Genomic DNA, 18,819 nt, shown 5'->3' on the forward strand with positions numbered 1-18,819 from the left:
ATAAGTATAAGAATGAAGAAAACGGGGTTAACCCAGGATGGTAATGTTGCTGGTAATGGTGTTGCGGTTCTTTTTTGGTTGTTTTTTTGTTTTGTTTTGGTTTGTTGTTTTTCCATAACTTGTGTATCTGCAAATATACACATTCTGTATTTTTCATATGAAAGAAACTATACTGTGGTGGGGCTTGCTAATTTCTTGTTTTGATTTATGTATGTTATGTTTTGTTTTACTTCATATGTTTCATATGTTTCATATGTTGTTTGTTTAATTTAAGACAAAAAAAAATTAAATGAATGAGAGGTAAAACTTGAGGGGGTAGGGACAAATAAGTAAATACTTCAGCCTACTCCTTTTCAAACAAATAATGGAATGATATTTTGTAATGATTGTGAAGGCACATGTTTGAAATGTTTGAAATAAAAATGAACTGAACTGAACTGACTCATCTGCAGATCCAGAGGTTAAACTTATGTTCCCTGTTTGACCAGCATTAGTCAGGAACTTCCAACTGCAAACTATTTAAACACAAACAGCATCTGCTTAGCCAGCTGACCAATCAAAGACGAATGCACTGCCTCCACCAGACCGCTGCTGTTGCCCAGACCTTATTCCCACAGATCAAAATCGCAACCACAGCCGATGAAAGACAGTTCGCCTCAATCAGCCGGCCAGTTTATAACACGCTCAATGCCGTGTCGACCAAATCACACACTCTTTCTCTGCAGTCACAAACCAGAGCCAATCTGAGCTCGGCAGTCTGCTTTAACACAAACACTGCTTCCTGTCTGAGGTTCTGGATCTGTTTTGACTTGTGTGTTCAGACCTGGGAGATCTCCAGGTGAGCAAACACAACTAATTTCTACAAATAAACATCGGAGATGCAGTTTGTATCAACTGATTAACCAGATCTGACCAGGACACCGAATTGCCAGAACAACCACCACCATCCAGATGTGAAGAGTTTAGTCTTTTGATTAAACATTGACTTTGCAAAGTAGGATGAGCACATTGGCATCTGGATGTCATTTCATCCTGTCAAACACATCAGAGCTGCAAGACACTAACACATTTCAGACTCATAATATGTTAACCAGCAGATTTAATACTATTTTTAAATATTTCTTGGTTTTAAGTGAGTGTAGCACCAGATGTGAGAATTTTGCCTCTTTGGGGGTGGGGAGATTGTGACTGACAGATTGCTGGGATTGGGTGAGTTTTGTTAAGGGTTAATACATCCATATTTCACCTAAAGCCTAAGTAGAATTTCTTAGGCTATACAGCTTTCATTTGTCCAAGTTTTGACTTTGCTTGCTTCAGATTTTTGAAGACTCCTAAGTAAGAACTGGTCTTTAGGTATAAAACATGTTCTTTTTAAATGCTGATATTCATCGCTGATGGTAAAGTAGAATAAATGTCTTTCTTTTTTGTAGTTTGTTAAACTCCTTTAAATAGGTCTTTGATCTTTCTGTAATTTCCTGAGTTATTACTCAAACTATGGCAATACTTATAAAGACAAAACTTGTTTTACGTAAATTTTAACACAGTGCACTTGGGCGTGAAAACACATAATTGTGTAAAACCTAGAGGCAGATTTGACCTAAAGAGTGCTACAACCGAAATAAGCTTGTAAGCTCACCTGTAATTGCAGGAAAAGAGACAAAACCATGCAAGGCATAGCTTATTTTAAACAAGTTTTTGCCTCTAAGCTTATATCTAAATCTTTTTTTAACCATGGCAATGTATGATGAAATAGTGGCACACATACGACCATGTGAATATGGTTTGAAAAGCCGTCCTTTAACCAGGTCGTTATTGCTACATATCACAATCCAACCTTCACCACAGAAATGGCAGATTGGATTAGTCTTTTGGAAATCATGGATATATGAATATTTTATGTTCAGGCTGTGTAACCCTTGTGAATCCTAACTAATAAAGGTGCTGTTAAAAAGGCTGGTAAGCAAAACAAATTCTGTACAAGTGCTGTTTGCCATTTAAATAATAAGCTGCAGTCCAGTTTTTTTCCTTTTGGAGAACTATCAACACGTGGATGTGTGTGTGTGTGTGTGTGTGTGTGTGTGTGTGTGTGGTAACTGTATTTTAAAAGTAAAATCTCTGTGTGAAGTGTGTTGACTTGTATATACTCTGCCTCACCTCGCTCTCAGTTCTGTTTGTCCTTTAACAAATTACTGGCAACAGTAATCTCACTCTGTGTATTTTACTCGCACAGACTTTCACACGCACACACAAGAAACACACACTTGGCAGTGCCGTGTGGAGTGTTGTAAGGAATGAATGAAAGAGTGGAAAGTGACCGTTGAGGTCGATTTAAACTCAGATGGAAAAAAGCCAAAACATACAAAAGCACGCGCGCAAACTTCTCTAAATGAATGAGCACCACTCAATTCTGAAAGGAAGATTCAGCAATAATTTTAGGGAGAAATTATTGCTGAAACTGTTAGAAAAGGTACTGAAAAGGTAATGTTCCTCCACATTACGATTACTAACTTTGGTTTTACCTTGCTGACTCCTGGCCCTACTTTTAAATTTTAAAAAAGAGATATGTGGCTAAGACTCAATAAAATACACTTTGAGTACCACGTCTACTTCAACATCCAAAGGTAGACACCAGCCTCCTAAGCCAGCATGACAATCTTCAGGTAAGTCTGGCTTTCTTTGCGCTTTTACGCACGAAAAGAAAACCAGAATTTTCTTACCTCGGAGGCTCTGAATCTTCACCACCACCTCGGCGGGCTCTCGCAGACTGCGCGCCAGGTACAAACGCCCCGAATCCCGCTCGATCTGGACTGGTGAGTCGGCTTCGGATATCACTTCAAACCACCGTTGATCGAACCTCTGGTCAGGAACTGTGAACACTAGTTCGCCAACTCTGACGTGGTCCGGAACGGTAACTGTGTAGGTCAGCTCCTCGGACAGAGCCCGCGGCATCCGTCGCGCTCTGTTGGACCGGCGGACGTTGATGCGCAAGAACACCGGCTCACCTATCAGTGCTAAATCTCCTCCGTCCTTCACGTAAATGCGCAAAGTCACCTGGCTGAATCCAGCGAGAGATCCTGCTAGGCTCACTTGTCCGTTTTGTGGATCCACGTGGAGCAGGTACAAGTCCGGTGATGCGTAAAAAGTGACATGTCCATTGCTCTCCGCGTCACCGTCCTTTGCGTCAAAGCGAGCCAGCTCGGTTCCGGGCGGCGTTAATTCATCTACTTCAATCGTCTTGTTCCCGCTGGTAAACAGAGGGATGTTGTCGTTCTTGTCGGACACCTCAATCTGGACGATGGCTCGTCTCCTCATACACCGAGTTGGCAGCTCCACCATCAGTTCGTACATAGCTATAAACTCCCGGTCCAGTGCTTTTGCGGAGACCAAACATAATTGCGCTCGATGGACCCGATGCCCGCGGTAGTGAACAAGTCTGAAATCTGACGCGTAATCTCCCTTCAAACTGGCAGTGAGGTTCGCACCGGGGCAGTTTGCAGCTGTGACAGAAATTACCACCCCTTCCACTGGCGTCCCAGCTGGAGAGTTCTCCGCTATCTGGCCGAAGTAGCGCGCTGGATGTCCGTGCTGCGCAGACAGACACACCGGTGAGACGTGAAGCAGCAGGAGCGGGAGCAGGCATAGGGTGTGCAGGATAACCGGCCCAGTTACGGCTTTGGTCATGTTTCCATCAAACCCGTTTCACTTGCACAAGATAGCAAAGTGTTCGCTAACGGGTCTCTGTTTCTTAAAATGACCCAAACAAAAAGATTTTACGCATAAAAAAGAATAGTTATCTCCAGGAAAGCGCAAAGTTCCCCAAGGAAAAAAAATCCAATAATCTAAATATTCCCATAAATTATGCCAGTTTAACTTGTAAATCAGTTAAATTGTCACAGGTAAATGTGATTGCTAAGAAGAGCTCAAAGTCCATCTAAAATGCAAGGAAAACATCAGTAACACTATCGTTCAGCGCTCTCCTCTCCAGTTAATTAAGAATGAAATGACAAGAGACTTTTACGCGCAAATAAGATAGGTCTTCTTCCCCACTGCTATTGAAAAAATATGGATTAAGCAATAAAAGTATTATTAAAATAAGCAAGTCTTCAGAGCATATTTTTCTTAGTCCAGCTGCAGTATTTCCAAGTTGGTCCAGCGTGTCTGGAGCGTCGCCACTGGAGGATGGAATAGACTAACGGGCACAGAGATACCCAACTGCCTCCATGTGGATCTGATGGCACCGCCTACTAGCGTGGAAGAGAGAAACTAATCACGAAGCAGGAGCAGCACTGAGTGACAGGATGAAAGACCCACCCACTGACAGGCTGAGTCAGCGGATGGGGAAAGAGAGCAGAGAGAAAGGGACCAACAGGGAGGTGGGGTTTGTGGGTAACGTTAAACCTTTCTCATCACGGCCATGGCAAATTTGAGACGATTTTCAATCAAAACTGAGGACCCCGATAATCTCTACCAGATTTACACAACACACGCTGATGCAGGTTCAGCAGGCCATTATAAAAAAGGGATAGTCTTTTCTCCAAATGAACTAAAATAACTTTTATTTGTTGGTTTGCTTTGTTTCTCATAAATGAAACACGTCAAAAAGTATTAAAAAGATCTCAAGTTAACTTAACCATTTGCTACATCAAGTTGCACAATAACTGAGGAGTAACCCCACATCGTTATCAGAACATAATTTTATTCCCACTATAAGACAAAAGAAATCCTCCAATCTGTTGTGACCTTTATGAACATACTGCAGCATGAGATACATAAGCCTCTGGTTTAAACTGTCAATAATCACTGTTGAAACATAATTAATCCTTTGATTCATATGGTAATTCTATTGGTTTGGATTTGTGTTAAGCAGAAAAAAGCAACAACTAACAACAAGTTGAATGTGATTAGGAAAGATTATGGTTTGGCTTGAAATGAGAACTTTAATTTCATGCAACCATTACAGTCATCTTTACAGTAATAGCATGTGGTAAGGTTATAAAAAGGTCATAGCTAAAAACCACAAGTGATTATCAATTTGAAAAGGAAGAGTAAATTCCTGTGTTAACAGCCATTCATTAACCCCAACATCCCTCCTATTGTGACGTTGCTGTAGTGTCACTAAATGTAGTAATTTGTTAATGTCATTGCCAAACTGCTTGGCAGTGCAGTGGTTAACACTGTTGCCACACAGCAACAGGATTCCTGGCTCAAACAGGCTTGCTAGCTTGAGGTTTTTGTGTGGAGTATGCATGTTTTTCCTATGAAAGTCCAAAGACATAGGTTTTAAGTTAACAGGTAATTCAGGATTATAACAACCTTACACTGCACTCCAGTGTTAGCTGGAATAGGCTCCAGCCCCTTGCCCTGACAATTGGTTAAGAAAATAAACAATCAATCTCATAATGTTCACATCCACTAGAGGGCGCTGTCACCTGAACGTCAAAATGAGATTTTGAGGCATTTACTGAAACTACTAATATTACTATACTGTTTTCTCGTGATTCCTACAAGTCAACCAAAGCCATACTATAACTAGTAATGTATTAATATTTTGGTAAAAATGGTATGGACTCATTTATCATGTCCGTATTACAAAACAAGAAAATAAGCCTGTTGGTCTCCTGGTTTGGTATTTCCAGTCAAGAGGTTTGGAAATGAGCAAACACTAACATTAGCTAAAAATTCCATTATATAAACTGCAGGTTAGTCAGCGTGTCTCTTTGGAATACATGCACTACAGATGTTCCACTGAACATGTATTACAGTGCCTAACATAATATTCTAACACAATATTGAAATTATTTTTCAAGTTGCAGCATTTTAAAGTGTTGACTCTTAACCAAATGCAACAAACAAAGATCTTTGTTACATTTACTGTCTTCAGTTTGATTAAACTCAACAAGTCCTATCACAATCAGAAGACTTGTAAGTTGGTAAGCTTCCAAAAAAAGGTCTAAATGTAAACTTGCTGCTGTACAATCTTTACTGTGTACAGTCATATTTTATCCAACATGATATAACACACCGTCACACATGAAAATCAACTATCGTTCGCGGATCTTTAACATTCACATAACAAAACTTTGTTTTGACAATTTACTCCCCCCCCCCCCCGTTCATTTCCTGTGTGTCCTGTTTATCAGATCAAACTGTGCCAATAACTGGCTTGAAAACCCTTAGTCTGCATGTCGTTTGCTGTTTCCTGTCTGCAGTAATGGCAGCGGCCCGTAGCAGTGTAATTTATCAGTGGTTCAAAGATTTCAAGTGACAAACAATCTAGTTCTTCACACACATTTTCCCCTCTGTTAGAGATTAAATCAGCCACGTGCGTGTTTGCCTCATGCAGGAAATCCCTCTGAAGTTTGCAAAAATGAGAACTTGTGTGCTTGTGTTCATTTTATTATCATTCATAAAAGCAAAATGAAAACTTTCTCAAGCCTTTGATCACAGACTGGAGGGCGAGAGGAAGCAAGTGAAATGATGTGAAGTGAAATGACATGCAGAATGAAGGAAATCAATTTAATATGTGAGCCCAAAAAACCCAAAAAAAATGCTCCCATCTGTGTTCAAGAACAGAGTTCGGTGCGGTATGAAGTTGTCCTGCGTTGTGACAACTGAAATTGAAGTGAAACCAGAAGTCTGTGGTTCTGTTCTGGTACGAGAATCTCAAAGAAAATACCATTGGCATTACTAAAGAACTAACTTTGAACAGAACCACAATAATGTGTATTGTGGCTTACTTCATTTTCATATGTTAAAATAGTACTTTCTTGGGTAAAGTCCCATTTTTTTCTTGAATTTTAATTCCTCTTGAAATCTCCACTGAAAACTATTTCTTATTAGTCCTTGAAGTCTAGAAAATGGCATCTTCGCGGGACCTTCATGAATGAATGGATGGTAGTTGAAACCTGTCTGTGGTAACAACAGAAGGAGAAGACTGAGCACTGTGGAAGTTTAAAAATCTGAATGTAGTGTAGTATTTTCCTGCGGAAAACAAGGGCACATTAAGACATCTGGTCTCATATATCAGAGTGCAGACTGAAGCGTACGGTCAGTTCAGTCTGCATGTATTCCAGCCTGAAACAAAGCAGCATTTTTTTCCCCTTTTTTAAGCAATCACAAGCAGAATTTGTGATCAGCTTGACATTCTTGTGTTTGCAATTTAGCTTAAGTTCTCTGAAGCTCATGTAGCAGTGAGCCACTGCTTCAGGTCTCAGTTTATTCGTGCTGATTTGCCTGTGCAGACTCGCATGCACTAAGGCGACACGATGGCTGCACATTCAAGTCAATCGGTCATGCTTCTTCAAGCCCTCTATCAGGAAACAACCAAAAAGAGGAACCTAATTTGAGTTACAAAAAAAAAGTCTAAACTTCACTGCACAAATCAGATATAATGCTCACAGAGAACAACAACAAAAAAAATTGTATGAGTGGCTCAAACAGAGAGGCTAAAAGCTTGGAAATAGGCATGCAGCTCCACTGTTGATGTTCCCGTGCTGTGTCTTCAGTTGGTGGATAAAATATCACAGCAACATGTTGAGTTTCTAAATGACGGATGGAACGTGGCTGAGCAGGTAAATCCTTCTTACACCTGTGTTAACATTAGTCATAGTTGATTGGATTGAAGGAGGTTGGTGCCAAATCCCCCTAAAATATTTCAGTCTTCCAAACCAGCCCAGCTTTAGAGAATGACAAGCAGTGCTGGCTTGCTTTTTGAAGAGACTTCTGTTGCAGTAAAGCAGAAGAGGTGTGACGGCTAATGATCTCAACCATCATGGACAAAGGACAAACCACAAACTTTATTTTAAAACCTTCAAACAAGTTGAAGTTTTCTTCAAACATCTCCTCGAAAACAAGATGTCCTAAATCTCAAAAATGTAAAGATTATTATATTATCTTAAATATCATTTGCACATATTTTACAAAGTTCTTCAATTTGTACACACGCTTCAGTTTTCAGTAATATCCCTACTGTCTAAACTTCAAATCTCTCAGAAAAAAAATATCCCACTGTCCAAAAAAGTATTCACGTTTTACAAATGACATTGACTTACTTTTACTCTTGAAGGCATCATCTTGGCCTCCAGTAACCCTGCGAGTAATCTTGGAGTCAGTTTTGACTAGCATATGTCCTTTAACAGCACACATTCTTTCATCTGCATGATATTGTCAAAATTAGAAAAATCCTATCTCAGAGTGATGCTGAAAGTCCATCCATTTATTACTACATCTATTACTTGAGCTACTGTAATTCATTATTATCAGGTTGGCATAAAAACTACCAGAAATGCCTTTAGTTGATTTAAAATGCTGCAGAGAGCGGTCTAATAAGAACTACAAAAAGAGAACATAGCTTCTTGGCCCCCTGCTAATTCTAGAATTTAAATTCTTGAATTTAAAATCCTTCTCTTCATATACAAAGTCATGAATAATCAGGCCCCATCTTATCTTAGCTCCCAGTTTGGATTCAAGACACAGACACGCCTCCCACTGTTAAAATAAGGCTTAAAAAAAGACACGAAACAGCACATTTTTAGCAGATTTTATATAAAATTAAGAGTTTTGTAATTTATTTTGAAAAAAAAAAACTTGACTACATAACTAATGAGTTATTTTCTCAATGGCTGCAAAACTATGCTAAACTTTGGTTAGTGCAGAGGTCTGCAACCTTTAACACCCAAAGAGCCATTTGGACCCGGTTTCCATGCAAAAGAAAACACTGGGAGCCGCAAATTCTTTTTGACATCTAAAATGAAGATATCACTGTATATATTGTTTTTTACTTTTATGCTTTGTGTGAACAACTAAGGTGTGTTTCTTATGAAATCCATGAAGAGCTACAGAGAAAATTAAATTTTATTTATGTAATTAACACATTTTGAACTCTTAAAGAAATATAATAAAAGGAAAGACACCCAGCTGAACTAAAATGATCCATGTAGCAAACAAAAACTGTTGTGAGCCGCCACCCTTATATCGCCTTTGGGCTTTTGGAGCCTTGGCCTGGCTTTTAAAAAAGTAATTGGAAAAAAAGCACTATGCTGCTAAAAACAGAAAAATAGATATTTGCAAAGTTCTGCCTAAATATGTATTTTACCTGGTTAATGTGTGTGGCGGGGCGTGGTCTGACGCGCCGCTGCAGGGGAGGCGGACGCACCTGAGCGGCACCCGCAATCACGCCTCGCCGCCTTAACGTCTGTGCTATCTATGCTGTTGTTGGTATATGTCGGGCTGCGAGCTGAAAAGCTACAGCCGGCTGTATGCGAACAGCAACTGTATGTGAAAAGTGGTCAATAAAGAGATGTTGAAAAGCATGTTCATGGAAACATCGTCGGGTCTGCTGTGATATGTTTACAATGGGACTTCTGCTCCTGAACCTCTGCGCACAGCGTCTGCAAATCGGGGCTGTATGAAGTCACTTTCATCTTTACGCAGGTCTGTAAGCAGTCATCTGTGAGGCGTGAGCGGTGTTTGTTTTTAACATAGTTCATGGTGGAGAATAGCTGCTGACATAATGTGGATCCGAAGATCCATAACTGGCCTACCTGAGGTTGAAAGTCTCGATAAATGCACGGCGTTTCGGCGGGTATACCGGCATCCGTGAGTGTGACGCTTATTTTGAACGATGAAAAAATAATAGAATATAATTTCATTTTTATATTTCAATATCACAATAATCTTCCAATTTAGAACTACAAGTTAAAAAAGAACTAACATAAATAAAAAACACTTCAGCTAAATACTTCTAATTTATTTTCCCAAACCACGCAGAGCCGCACTATAAGGACTAAAGAGCCGCATGCGGCTCCAGAGCCGCAGGTTGCCGACCCCTGGGTTATTGGATGGAGCTCCCCCAGTAACGCTTGTTTTATTGTACAGCGGTTATGTCCATTTGCGTATGCATTTGCCTATGGAAAGCCTAGAGACAGGGGTTTTCAACCTATGCAAACATACTCTATGCAGCACTCCAAAACCCAAATCTGTGCAAAGGTTGAATGCTATTTGGTTAACAAGTGGGCTGGAAGGGGGAAGGGCGTGACATGCTTCTTCACCAGCAACAGTAGAGGCATGAAAAAACATTAAAGATCAGAACAGCATGAAAAGCACAGACAGTGGCTGTAGCAGATACCTTTTATTGCTTTTAACAGTCAGTTTCATTTCAGGTCCTTTTATGTTATAACTGCGCTCTTCTCCACGGCTGGCTGATGGCCCAGCAACAGCACAGTCAAGAGTAGCATACAGGCTGCTTGTTCCTCATACTTTGGACACTGCCTCCATCTGGCAGAACAGGGTCTCTGCCGGTAGACAGGCTCAGGTCTGTTAATGTAGTCTCAATGGAGAACCACGTTGTGCTTCTCTGGATCATTTGCTTAAAGATTTTCCCTGCTTAAACCTACCCACACTTACTTACGGTGGCCCCTAGAGACAAAGCACGTACAAAATCCAAAACACGTGCAATATCCAAAACACATGCAAGCTCCAAAACACTTACAAAATCCAAAACACGTGCAAACTCCAAAACACTTACAAAATAAAAAACACATGCAAAAGACAAAACACGTACAAAATACAAAAAACATGCAAAATCCAAAACACGTACAAAATACAAAACACGTGCAAACTCCAAAACACGTACAAAATCCAAAACACATGCAAACTCCAAAACACGTACAAAATACAAAACACATGCAAAATACAAAACACGTACAAAATACAAAACACGTACAATATACAAAACACGTGCAAAATACAAAACACGTGCAAACTCCAAAGCACTTACAAAATCCAAAACACGTGCAAACTCCAAAACACGTACAAAATCCAAAACACATGCAAACTCCAAAACACGTACAAAATACAAAACACATGCAAAATACAAAACACGTACAAAATACAAAACACGTACAATATACAAAACACGTGCAAACTCCAAAACACTTACAAACTCCAAAACACTTGCAAAATACAAAACACGTACAAAATACAAAACACATGCAAAATACAAAACACGTACAAAATGCAAAACACGTACAATATACAAAACACGTGCAAAATACAAAACACGTGCAAACTCCAAAGCACTTACAAAATCCAAAACACGTGCAAACTCCAAAACACGTACAAAATCCAAAACACATGCAAACTCCAAAACACGTACAAAATACAAAACACATGCAAAATACAAAACACGTACAAAATACAAAACACGTACAATATACAAAACACGTGCAAACTCCAAAACACTTACAAACTCCAAAACACTTGCAAAATCCAAAACACGTACAAAATACAAAACACGTGCAAAATCCAAAACACGTACAAAATCCAAAACACGTGCAAACTCCAAAACACATGCAAAATCCAAAACACATGCAAAATACAAAACACGTGCAAAATACAAAACACATGCAAAATACAAAACACGTGCAAAATCCAAAACACGTGCAAAATCCAAAACACGTGCAAACCCCAAAACACGCGCAAACTCCAAAACACATGCAAAATCCAAAACACAACGGAAGTGCTCCAGGACTCTAGGGGCAGTGTTGAGCTTTTGTTACCTAGTAACTACACAAGCCAGGAAGTACCAATGACCGGATTTGGGGTCTGCAGCCTTAAAGGCCGCATTTTAAGGCCGATTATGTCACAGCGACACGACAAAGACTGTCCCAATTCAAAGGCTGCTCGAAATGCGGCCCTCAAATGCGTCCTTAATTTCCCTGAATTTTAAGGATGGGTCTGTGTAGCCTTCATGGCCCAACATATCCCAGACTTCATAGCGCGGCGGTGGTTTGGATAATTTTGCCGAAAAAAAACGGCGGAAGCGGAGCGGACGAAGAGTAAACTTCCAGAAGTAAGTACTGAATATTATGTCACTTATTTATGCGCAAATGTTTTTATAATGAAGAACATTAAAACATTACTGTTGGCAACATGTCGGGAAAGTTATGTGACATTAGCGACGTTTGTACTAACTTGGTTTTAAAGCCTTCACTTCAAAATATTCGCCGTTCAATAGCTGACTTTAATCTTACAGAGAATGTGATGATTTTATGCGTAATTAAAGTCAGTCATGTCAGTCAGCTGACGGTTCACTCCTTAAGCTGAAAGAAAGATGCTTTAATCACAGGAGTCACACGTGTCCACTGTACCATCTGGGAACTCTTCTTGTTTAGCACTCGTAATGACACAAACACTAAATCCTCCTTCTCTGGTGCTGTTTTGTAGCAGTGTGTACACCTGAGACTGTCACCTGTCTGTCTGTCCTGCACTCTCTCTCTGTTTCTTTCTCTCTGATTGTGGAATAAAAGTATGAACATGTATTTATAAGTCACACTTGTGTTTGAATCCTGCAGCTTATCACACATTTGATTTCTATGTGTGACACCTGCAAGTGTCCAGAGTGAGGACAGACTGAGGGACCCACTGCATTACATCATCTGTGAGGCTTTGCACCCCTGATGATCCACCAGGACAATCTCAGCAGTATGTGAGGAAGAGGAGGAGGAAGAGCCAGCAGCAGCTGACAGATGGAGAGAATAGACAGACTGTTCCCTGTTTGTGAAGGACTGCTAGAAAAGTTTAAAATAACTAATTGTCTGTCCTGAATCAGTCTTATTAGGTAATGTTCAAATAATTTTATCATTCCAGTGTTTCCAGTGTGGGAGAAAGTACTCAGGGCCTTCAAGTTACGCACTATGAAAGGCAGCAACAAGTTTAATGTTCAGAAACCTAAAGTCTGTATCAGCAGCAGAATGGAACTAAAAATAAATGTTTGTTTCAGTTCTATGAAGCTTTGAGTATTTTGGATCAGTAGAACTGCTGTGTTTGTTGCATCATATTGCTGTAATTGTTTATATGCTTTATATATTCTGAGGTAAGTTGATCTATAGTGTTACATCATATTCTATAAGGATGTTATGTGTTTGTATACTTTCTGCCCAGTTTGACCCATTTAGCAGACGTCAGCCTGTTTAAAGCTCTGATATCTATTCTGTATGACTTAAAGCAGTTATGACATGGTCTGATTTTCTCACCCAATAAAGGAATATTTAATACATCAGTCTACTCTTCATTTTATCAGAAACATATATGTACTATTATATATTGTACATATATTTATTAGTTTCAGATGTAGCCATTCTTGTATTTTGCTTGTTTACATTATTGTATTTTTGCACAACTCTGTTGCTTGTGAAGCTCGCACACAAGAATTTCACTCACATGTGCTGTACCAATGTACCTGCACATGTGACAATAAAAGTGATTTGATTTGAAACAGCTCACAGCTTGTACATTTTCTTTTTACACATGTATGTAAGCATTTGAGCCAAATTTAGTAATGCCAACATACTGAAGGAACAACATTTGTCTCTTATATATGATACACCTATATATGCACTGTCAATATACATTTTGAACCAGCTGCAGATGTCAGAGTAACAACTGACTGACCCCCACATAAAGTGCGTTACAGTAGTCAACAGGGGAAGAAATAAAAGCATGGATCACGGTTTCAAAGTGCTGCCTAGAAAGAAACGATTTCACTCTTGCCAGTCGCCTTAAATGATAAAAATGGACTGGTCCAACTTAAAACCAAGGGCAGTAACAACAGGTTTAAAATAAACCTCCAGGGGTTCCAAATGAAAAGAAGAGGACTCACAGGGGCCACTGGGTCCAAACACCAACAAATCTGTTTTCTTTTCATTCAAATTTAAAAAGTTTAGAGCCAACCAAGCTTTAATGTCATCTAGGCATGTCAAGAGAGGTTTTATTCAGATGCCATCCTTCGGCTTCAGTGGCAAATAAATTTGGCAGTCATTCCTATATACTTGTCTTTGAGTGAAGATTTAAGGTGGTAAGACATGTAAATAACTGCAACTTGAATCTGTACTGAAGCTCAGTATTTGACAAAGAGTTCATGTTCACTGCTGTAATACCTAATAATGACTAATATAATAACCATAATATTGGCCATATTATATTTACATTACCAAAGTGATATGACTTTAGTCTCATGAACAACATTAGCTAATTGTTATTTACTAGCTAATCTTAAATGACTGTTCAGTACAGAAATGAAGCCCAAAAATCATGTTTTACTGTCCTGTGGTCTCAGCCTCAGATACTTATCAAATCACACAAAGCTCTTGTAGAAACAAACAAACAAATGAAAAAAAATATGTTCTCCTTCATTTCTGTCAAAAAAAGTTGTATGACACGTTTCCAGCTGTTAGTATCATAGTTGCTAGGCAACCTGGGAAGCGCAACGGAGACTAGAGCCCATGTGTTTGCAACAAACTTGCCGTTTATTTTACAAATCGAGCTCAACACTGCCCCTAGCGTCCTGGAGCACTTCCGTTGTGATTTGGAGTTTGCATGTGTTTTGAATTTTGTACGTGTTTTGGATTTTGCACGTGTTTTGGATTTTGTACGTGTTTTGGAGTTTGCACGTGTTTTGGATTTTGTACGTGTTTTGGATTTTGCACGTGTTTTGGATTTTGTATGTGTTTTGGAGTTTGCATGTGTTTTGAATTTTGTACGTGTTTTGGATTTTGCACGTGTTTTGGATTTTGTACGTGTTTTGGATTTTGCATGTGTTTTGAATTTTGTACGTGTTTTGGATTTTGCACGTGTTTTGGAGTTTGCACGTGTTTTGAATTTTGTACGTGTTTTGGATTTTGCACGTGTTTTGGATTTTGCACGTGTTTTGGATTTTGTATGTGTTTTGGATTTTGCACGTGTTTTGGATTTTGTATGTGTTTTGGAGTTTGCATGTGTTTTGAATTTTGTACGTGTTTTGGATTTTGCATGTGTTTTGGAGTTTGCACGTGTTTTGGAGCTTGTACGTGTCTTGGATTTTGTACGTGTTTTGGATTTTGCATGTGTTTTGGAGTTTGCATGTGTTTTGGATTTTGTATGTGTTGAGGAGTTTGTGCGTGCTATTTGGAATTTGTAAGTGTTTTGGAGTTTATACATGCTTTGTCTCTAGGGGCCACCGTACTTACTAGATGATTTTCTGTGAGTTGGGTATTTTGGAAGTGGCAATGAGTTCACCGTGCCAAGTACATGTGGAGACCATCAGCTGCAGGTACACCTAACTGTTGCCAACAATCTAACCTCCAATCTAACTGTCCCATGTTTGAAATGTTGAATGAAATTATGTAATCTAAACAAGTCACTTTACGATTCATATCCATAGTTGCTATTTGACTAATAAGGCATAAACCTGAGATCAGACACATATAAGTATTTTTATAGTACTTTTAATGAAAGACAGTGTAATATTACTGACTTTGTTTTAAAGAAGTTACCATTCACTTGTTTGTGACTTATATTTTGACTCAGGTTACTTCACAGAAGATGGCAGAGTGTCACTCTGTTCAGATTAACTTTAAATAGACATGTAAGTCATGTCAGTCTGCTGCTGCTTTCTGAGAGGCACAATCATTTACACCTGACCTGTGAAAATAGAAAAAAATGCCAAATACAAAAGCATCCAAAGTGGCCTTTCCCCTTTTATGCTAATCCTCAGCTCTCTGTTCCTGTTACGCATATCTACACACAATAATGGTCGAGATTTTCAAAAGAAAAATTTAAATATCCTGGAGCTGGGTTTTGTGCACAGTTGAAAACTCTTGAGGTGCAATTTCAGTATACCAGCAGGAGGGCAGTGTCAGAAGCTGTGTAAAATACAGTAGGTTGTGTGACAAAAGCACAGACAGCACATAATGGTGGGGGAAGGAGTTAAATCCACTGATTTCCTGTTCTACATGTGGAGAGCACCTTTGACAGCATGTTTGTATTAATACTTATGCCGTCTTCTCAAAGACAGGAGTCCAGCTGCATTCCTTTCTCATGGACTGGAACTGTGATTCAGACGTCCGTGGTGAATCTTTGTCGACACTACAACATAACCTACATAAGTTGCCAATACCATTATCACCATTTGTGCTTTTGTGTGGTGTCTTTATATGTTACTTTCCATTTCATATTATTATCTTAGTGGGTGGATTACTTTATATTATAATTGTGGAAAACTACAGCACACGAGGAGCAGGAGGCGAATGTAAGGTAAGTTTGTTTTTGTTTTTTTCCCCCAGAGAGATATTAATGAGTATTAGGATTTCTGATCATGCCACAATAGGAAACTTAGTTATGGTTGTGACATAATGCCAATGTAGCAACCTATCATCTTGTTTATTTAACTGGGGGTAACTGTTAATCTAAATAGTGCTGATCACATCATGTGGACCTATGCAAAAACAATAGGGACATGTTCTCATTCACACATTCTTCATCTATATGCTGATCTACTTTGGTTTTAGTTTGTTGTTTTCCATTGAGTGATTAGTTCCTTCTCTAATTCTTCTCTCTAATAAGCAGCAACCAACCACCCAATCAACCCAGTGACATCATACTCTCTTACTTCAGTGCTACACTTAATACACAGATTGTTAAATCCAGTTTTTCAAACAATGTTTAGTCTGTGACAGGAGTAGGTGTACATTGGGGTTAATACTTTACCTTACTATACTTTAGAGTAACAAGAATGTGTGTAAGAGGTGGGAACTCATAGCCTTTTGTGACTGACCTTGTTGCATTAATATTTCTGGGAGTTCCTTTCTCAAGGCCCAAATACAGGGAGGAGACTATTTAAATAAACTGCTGATTAACTATTGTTTGGGACATTTTACTGCTAATTGCATCAACAACACAGAAAATAATTCTTCCTGTTAAAAGGGAGTCTTTCCTTCCCACTGTTGCCAAGTGCTTGTTTATTATGGATCTTTTGATTGTTTGAGCTTTCCTTCTATTACAGGGTCTTTACATAGCAATATAAATCATCCTGAGGTGACTGTTGTTGTGAATAGGTACTACATAAACATAACTGAATTGAATTCAAGTTAATTTGTGTAAAGGTTCTGACGCCTCTTCAGTACAATTGACCTTATTTTAGAGCACCGCCTCATTTTCTGTAAGTGCCCGCACATGTATGCATTTATTATAATAAGTCCCTAAATATAAATGTAATGCCCTCTCTAGGTTTAAGTTATATAAATATCTGGAGTAAAGTACAAAAGTTTTCTCAGATTTTCTAAAAAGGTTAGGTTTTCCAAAATTTGCAAAAACTTCCCATTGTTAGGGACCTGCCCATGTTCTACCCACGTTAACTTAGTTTCAGTATTTCAGTTGTTAAAGTTTCCCAGATTATGGCTCAAATATGACATTGTCATCTATGGAAGCAAGTTGGAAAAGGTTTAATAAACCAAGGTGTCTTTTATTCTGGTTAATTACCATAATATGCCATAACAGGCCTTGGCTCAGTTACATTCACTGATGATATATGTTTTTACCCAGCGGCAGCTTTGCTAAATATACCCGTTGTACTACACACACCTTGACAACCTGCGATCACACTGGGCTCATTTCATTATGCTGCATGATGGGATTTCACCACATGCAAACGGGTTTAATTAAGCCGAAAGTTATTAGTCAGTGGAGTGTGAGTGAATGGATATGTAAATGTGCAGTGGTGCAAAGAAAAATCTGATCGTATGTATAATTGGATGCAAGATAAAGAGGCTTAATAGCACGGTGGTGAGCTTGCAGTGTGTCATTAGCTGACAGATAGATGCAATGTAAACATGATTGCCTACAAGTTTATTCAGACAGAAGTGATCGGATTATCTGAAATCATTTTCACAACAAGGTAAAGACAAAAGGCCAAAAAGTTAAAATAAAGATCTAGAATTAATAAGAGATTTCATTTCAACAAGTTTCCTCTTAACCTGTAAAAAGTTCAGAATCACGTTATCGAGACTCTTCCTTGTTCTCTCCTGCCGAGGAGAGAGGAAAAAAGCGAGTGAGCTGTGATGAAAGAGTGGACTGAGTGGTTTTGACAGGACATTCGACACCGTCTTCTCCGTCACACTGCTTCACTGTAGGCCTTGACTGCGGTGATTTAGCTTCAGACAGCTGTCAAGTACAGAGTAAGAGGAAGGCGGAGGAGGAGTGGGTCGGAAAGGTGATGGTTTAAATCCCCAGACTGAATAGGGCAAAGGTAGAAAAGTGAAGGTCTCTAAAATCAAACTCCAGAACCTAATATGGTTTGATAGACACATCAAATCAAACTGATGCGGTAATGCTAAATAGATGTGAATTGTTAAAAGAAGGTTCTAATAATTTACATGATAGCAAATTAACAACCAGTTAACTATAGCTGACGATCATTTATTGCTTTACCAGATGCTTTGTAACCCTCATGCAAGCTCCTACAAGCTTTCAGTTCTTGAGGGGAACAGACCAAGTGTATGACAGTGATACTGACAGTGAGAACATTTTGTTTGCTCCACACTTTGGAGGGAAAAACATTATGGTTATGTACCTTGCATTTATTTATACACTGAGACATGCCTTCGGTATGATAAAGGGAGCCTAAATCGACAGAGGATCTTCATGAAGTGCACAACTGGTGCTGACTGATGCCTGACAAACTGTCAGCCCGGGTGTCAGACAGGACGGATCAGTTCTTCTAACCAGTGGACTAGTCAAGTATTTCCCTGGACATGGTGTTGTTCTGTTGCTGTTCGGTTTGCTTATAAGAGATCATCTGATTGTTGGGATTTTCTCTGTTTTCTTTGTATTATTGTAGGATCTTTACCTCACAATATAACATGCTTTGAAGCAACTGTTTGACTAACAAAATAAATAAATAAATGGATAGATAAATAAAATTGAACTGAACTGCATCACAAACTTGAATTAAATTGAATTCAGTTTTGACTTTTATGACTTTTTTTATCACCAGAAAAAACAGAT

The 18,819-nt window shown here is 39.0% G+C and overlaps 1 protein-coding gene across 1 annotated transcript in view; it reads right to left on the minus strand.

Annotated features, from left to right (window-relative positions):
- Positions 1 to 3,681, minus strand: part of LOC146622661 (neural-cadherin) — a 143,260-nt gene extending 139,579 nt beyond the window's left edge. The window contains exon 1 of the mRNA XM_085365327.1: positions 2,718 to 3,681. Within this exon, the coding sequence (XP_085221453.1) occupies positions 2,718 to 3,681 (964 nt within the window). The remainder of the gene's footprint in view (positions 1 to 2,717) is intronic.
- Between the last annotated feature and the right edge of the window lie 15,138 nt (positions 3,682 to 18,819).

This window comes from Diplotaxodon limnothrissa, linkage group LG11 (assembly GCF_057381915.1).
Source record: "Diplotaxodon limnothrissa isolate DT_005_m linkage group LG11, D_limnothrissa_male_GT1.1, whole genome shotgun sequence".
Taxonomy (NCBI): domain Eukaryota; kingdom Metazoa; phylum Chordata; class Actinopteri; order Cichliformes; family Cichlidae; genus Diplotaxodon; species Diplotaxodon limnothrissa.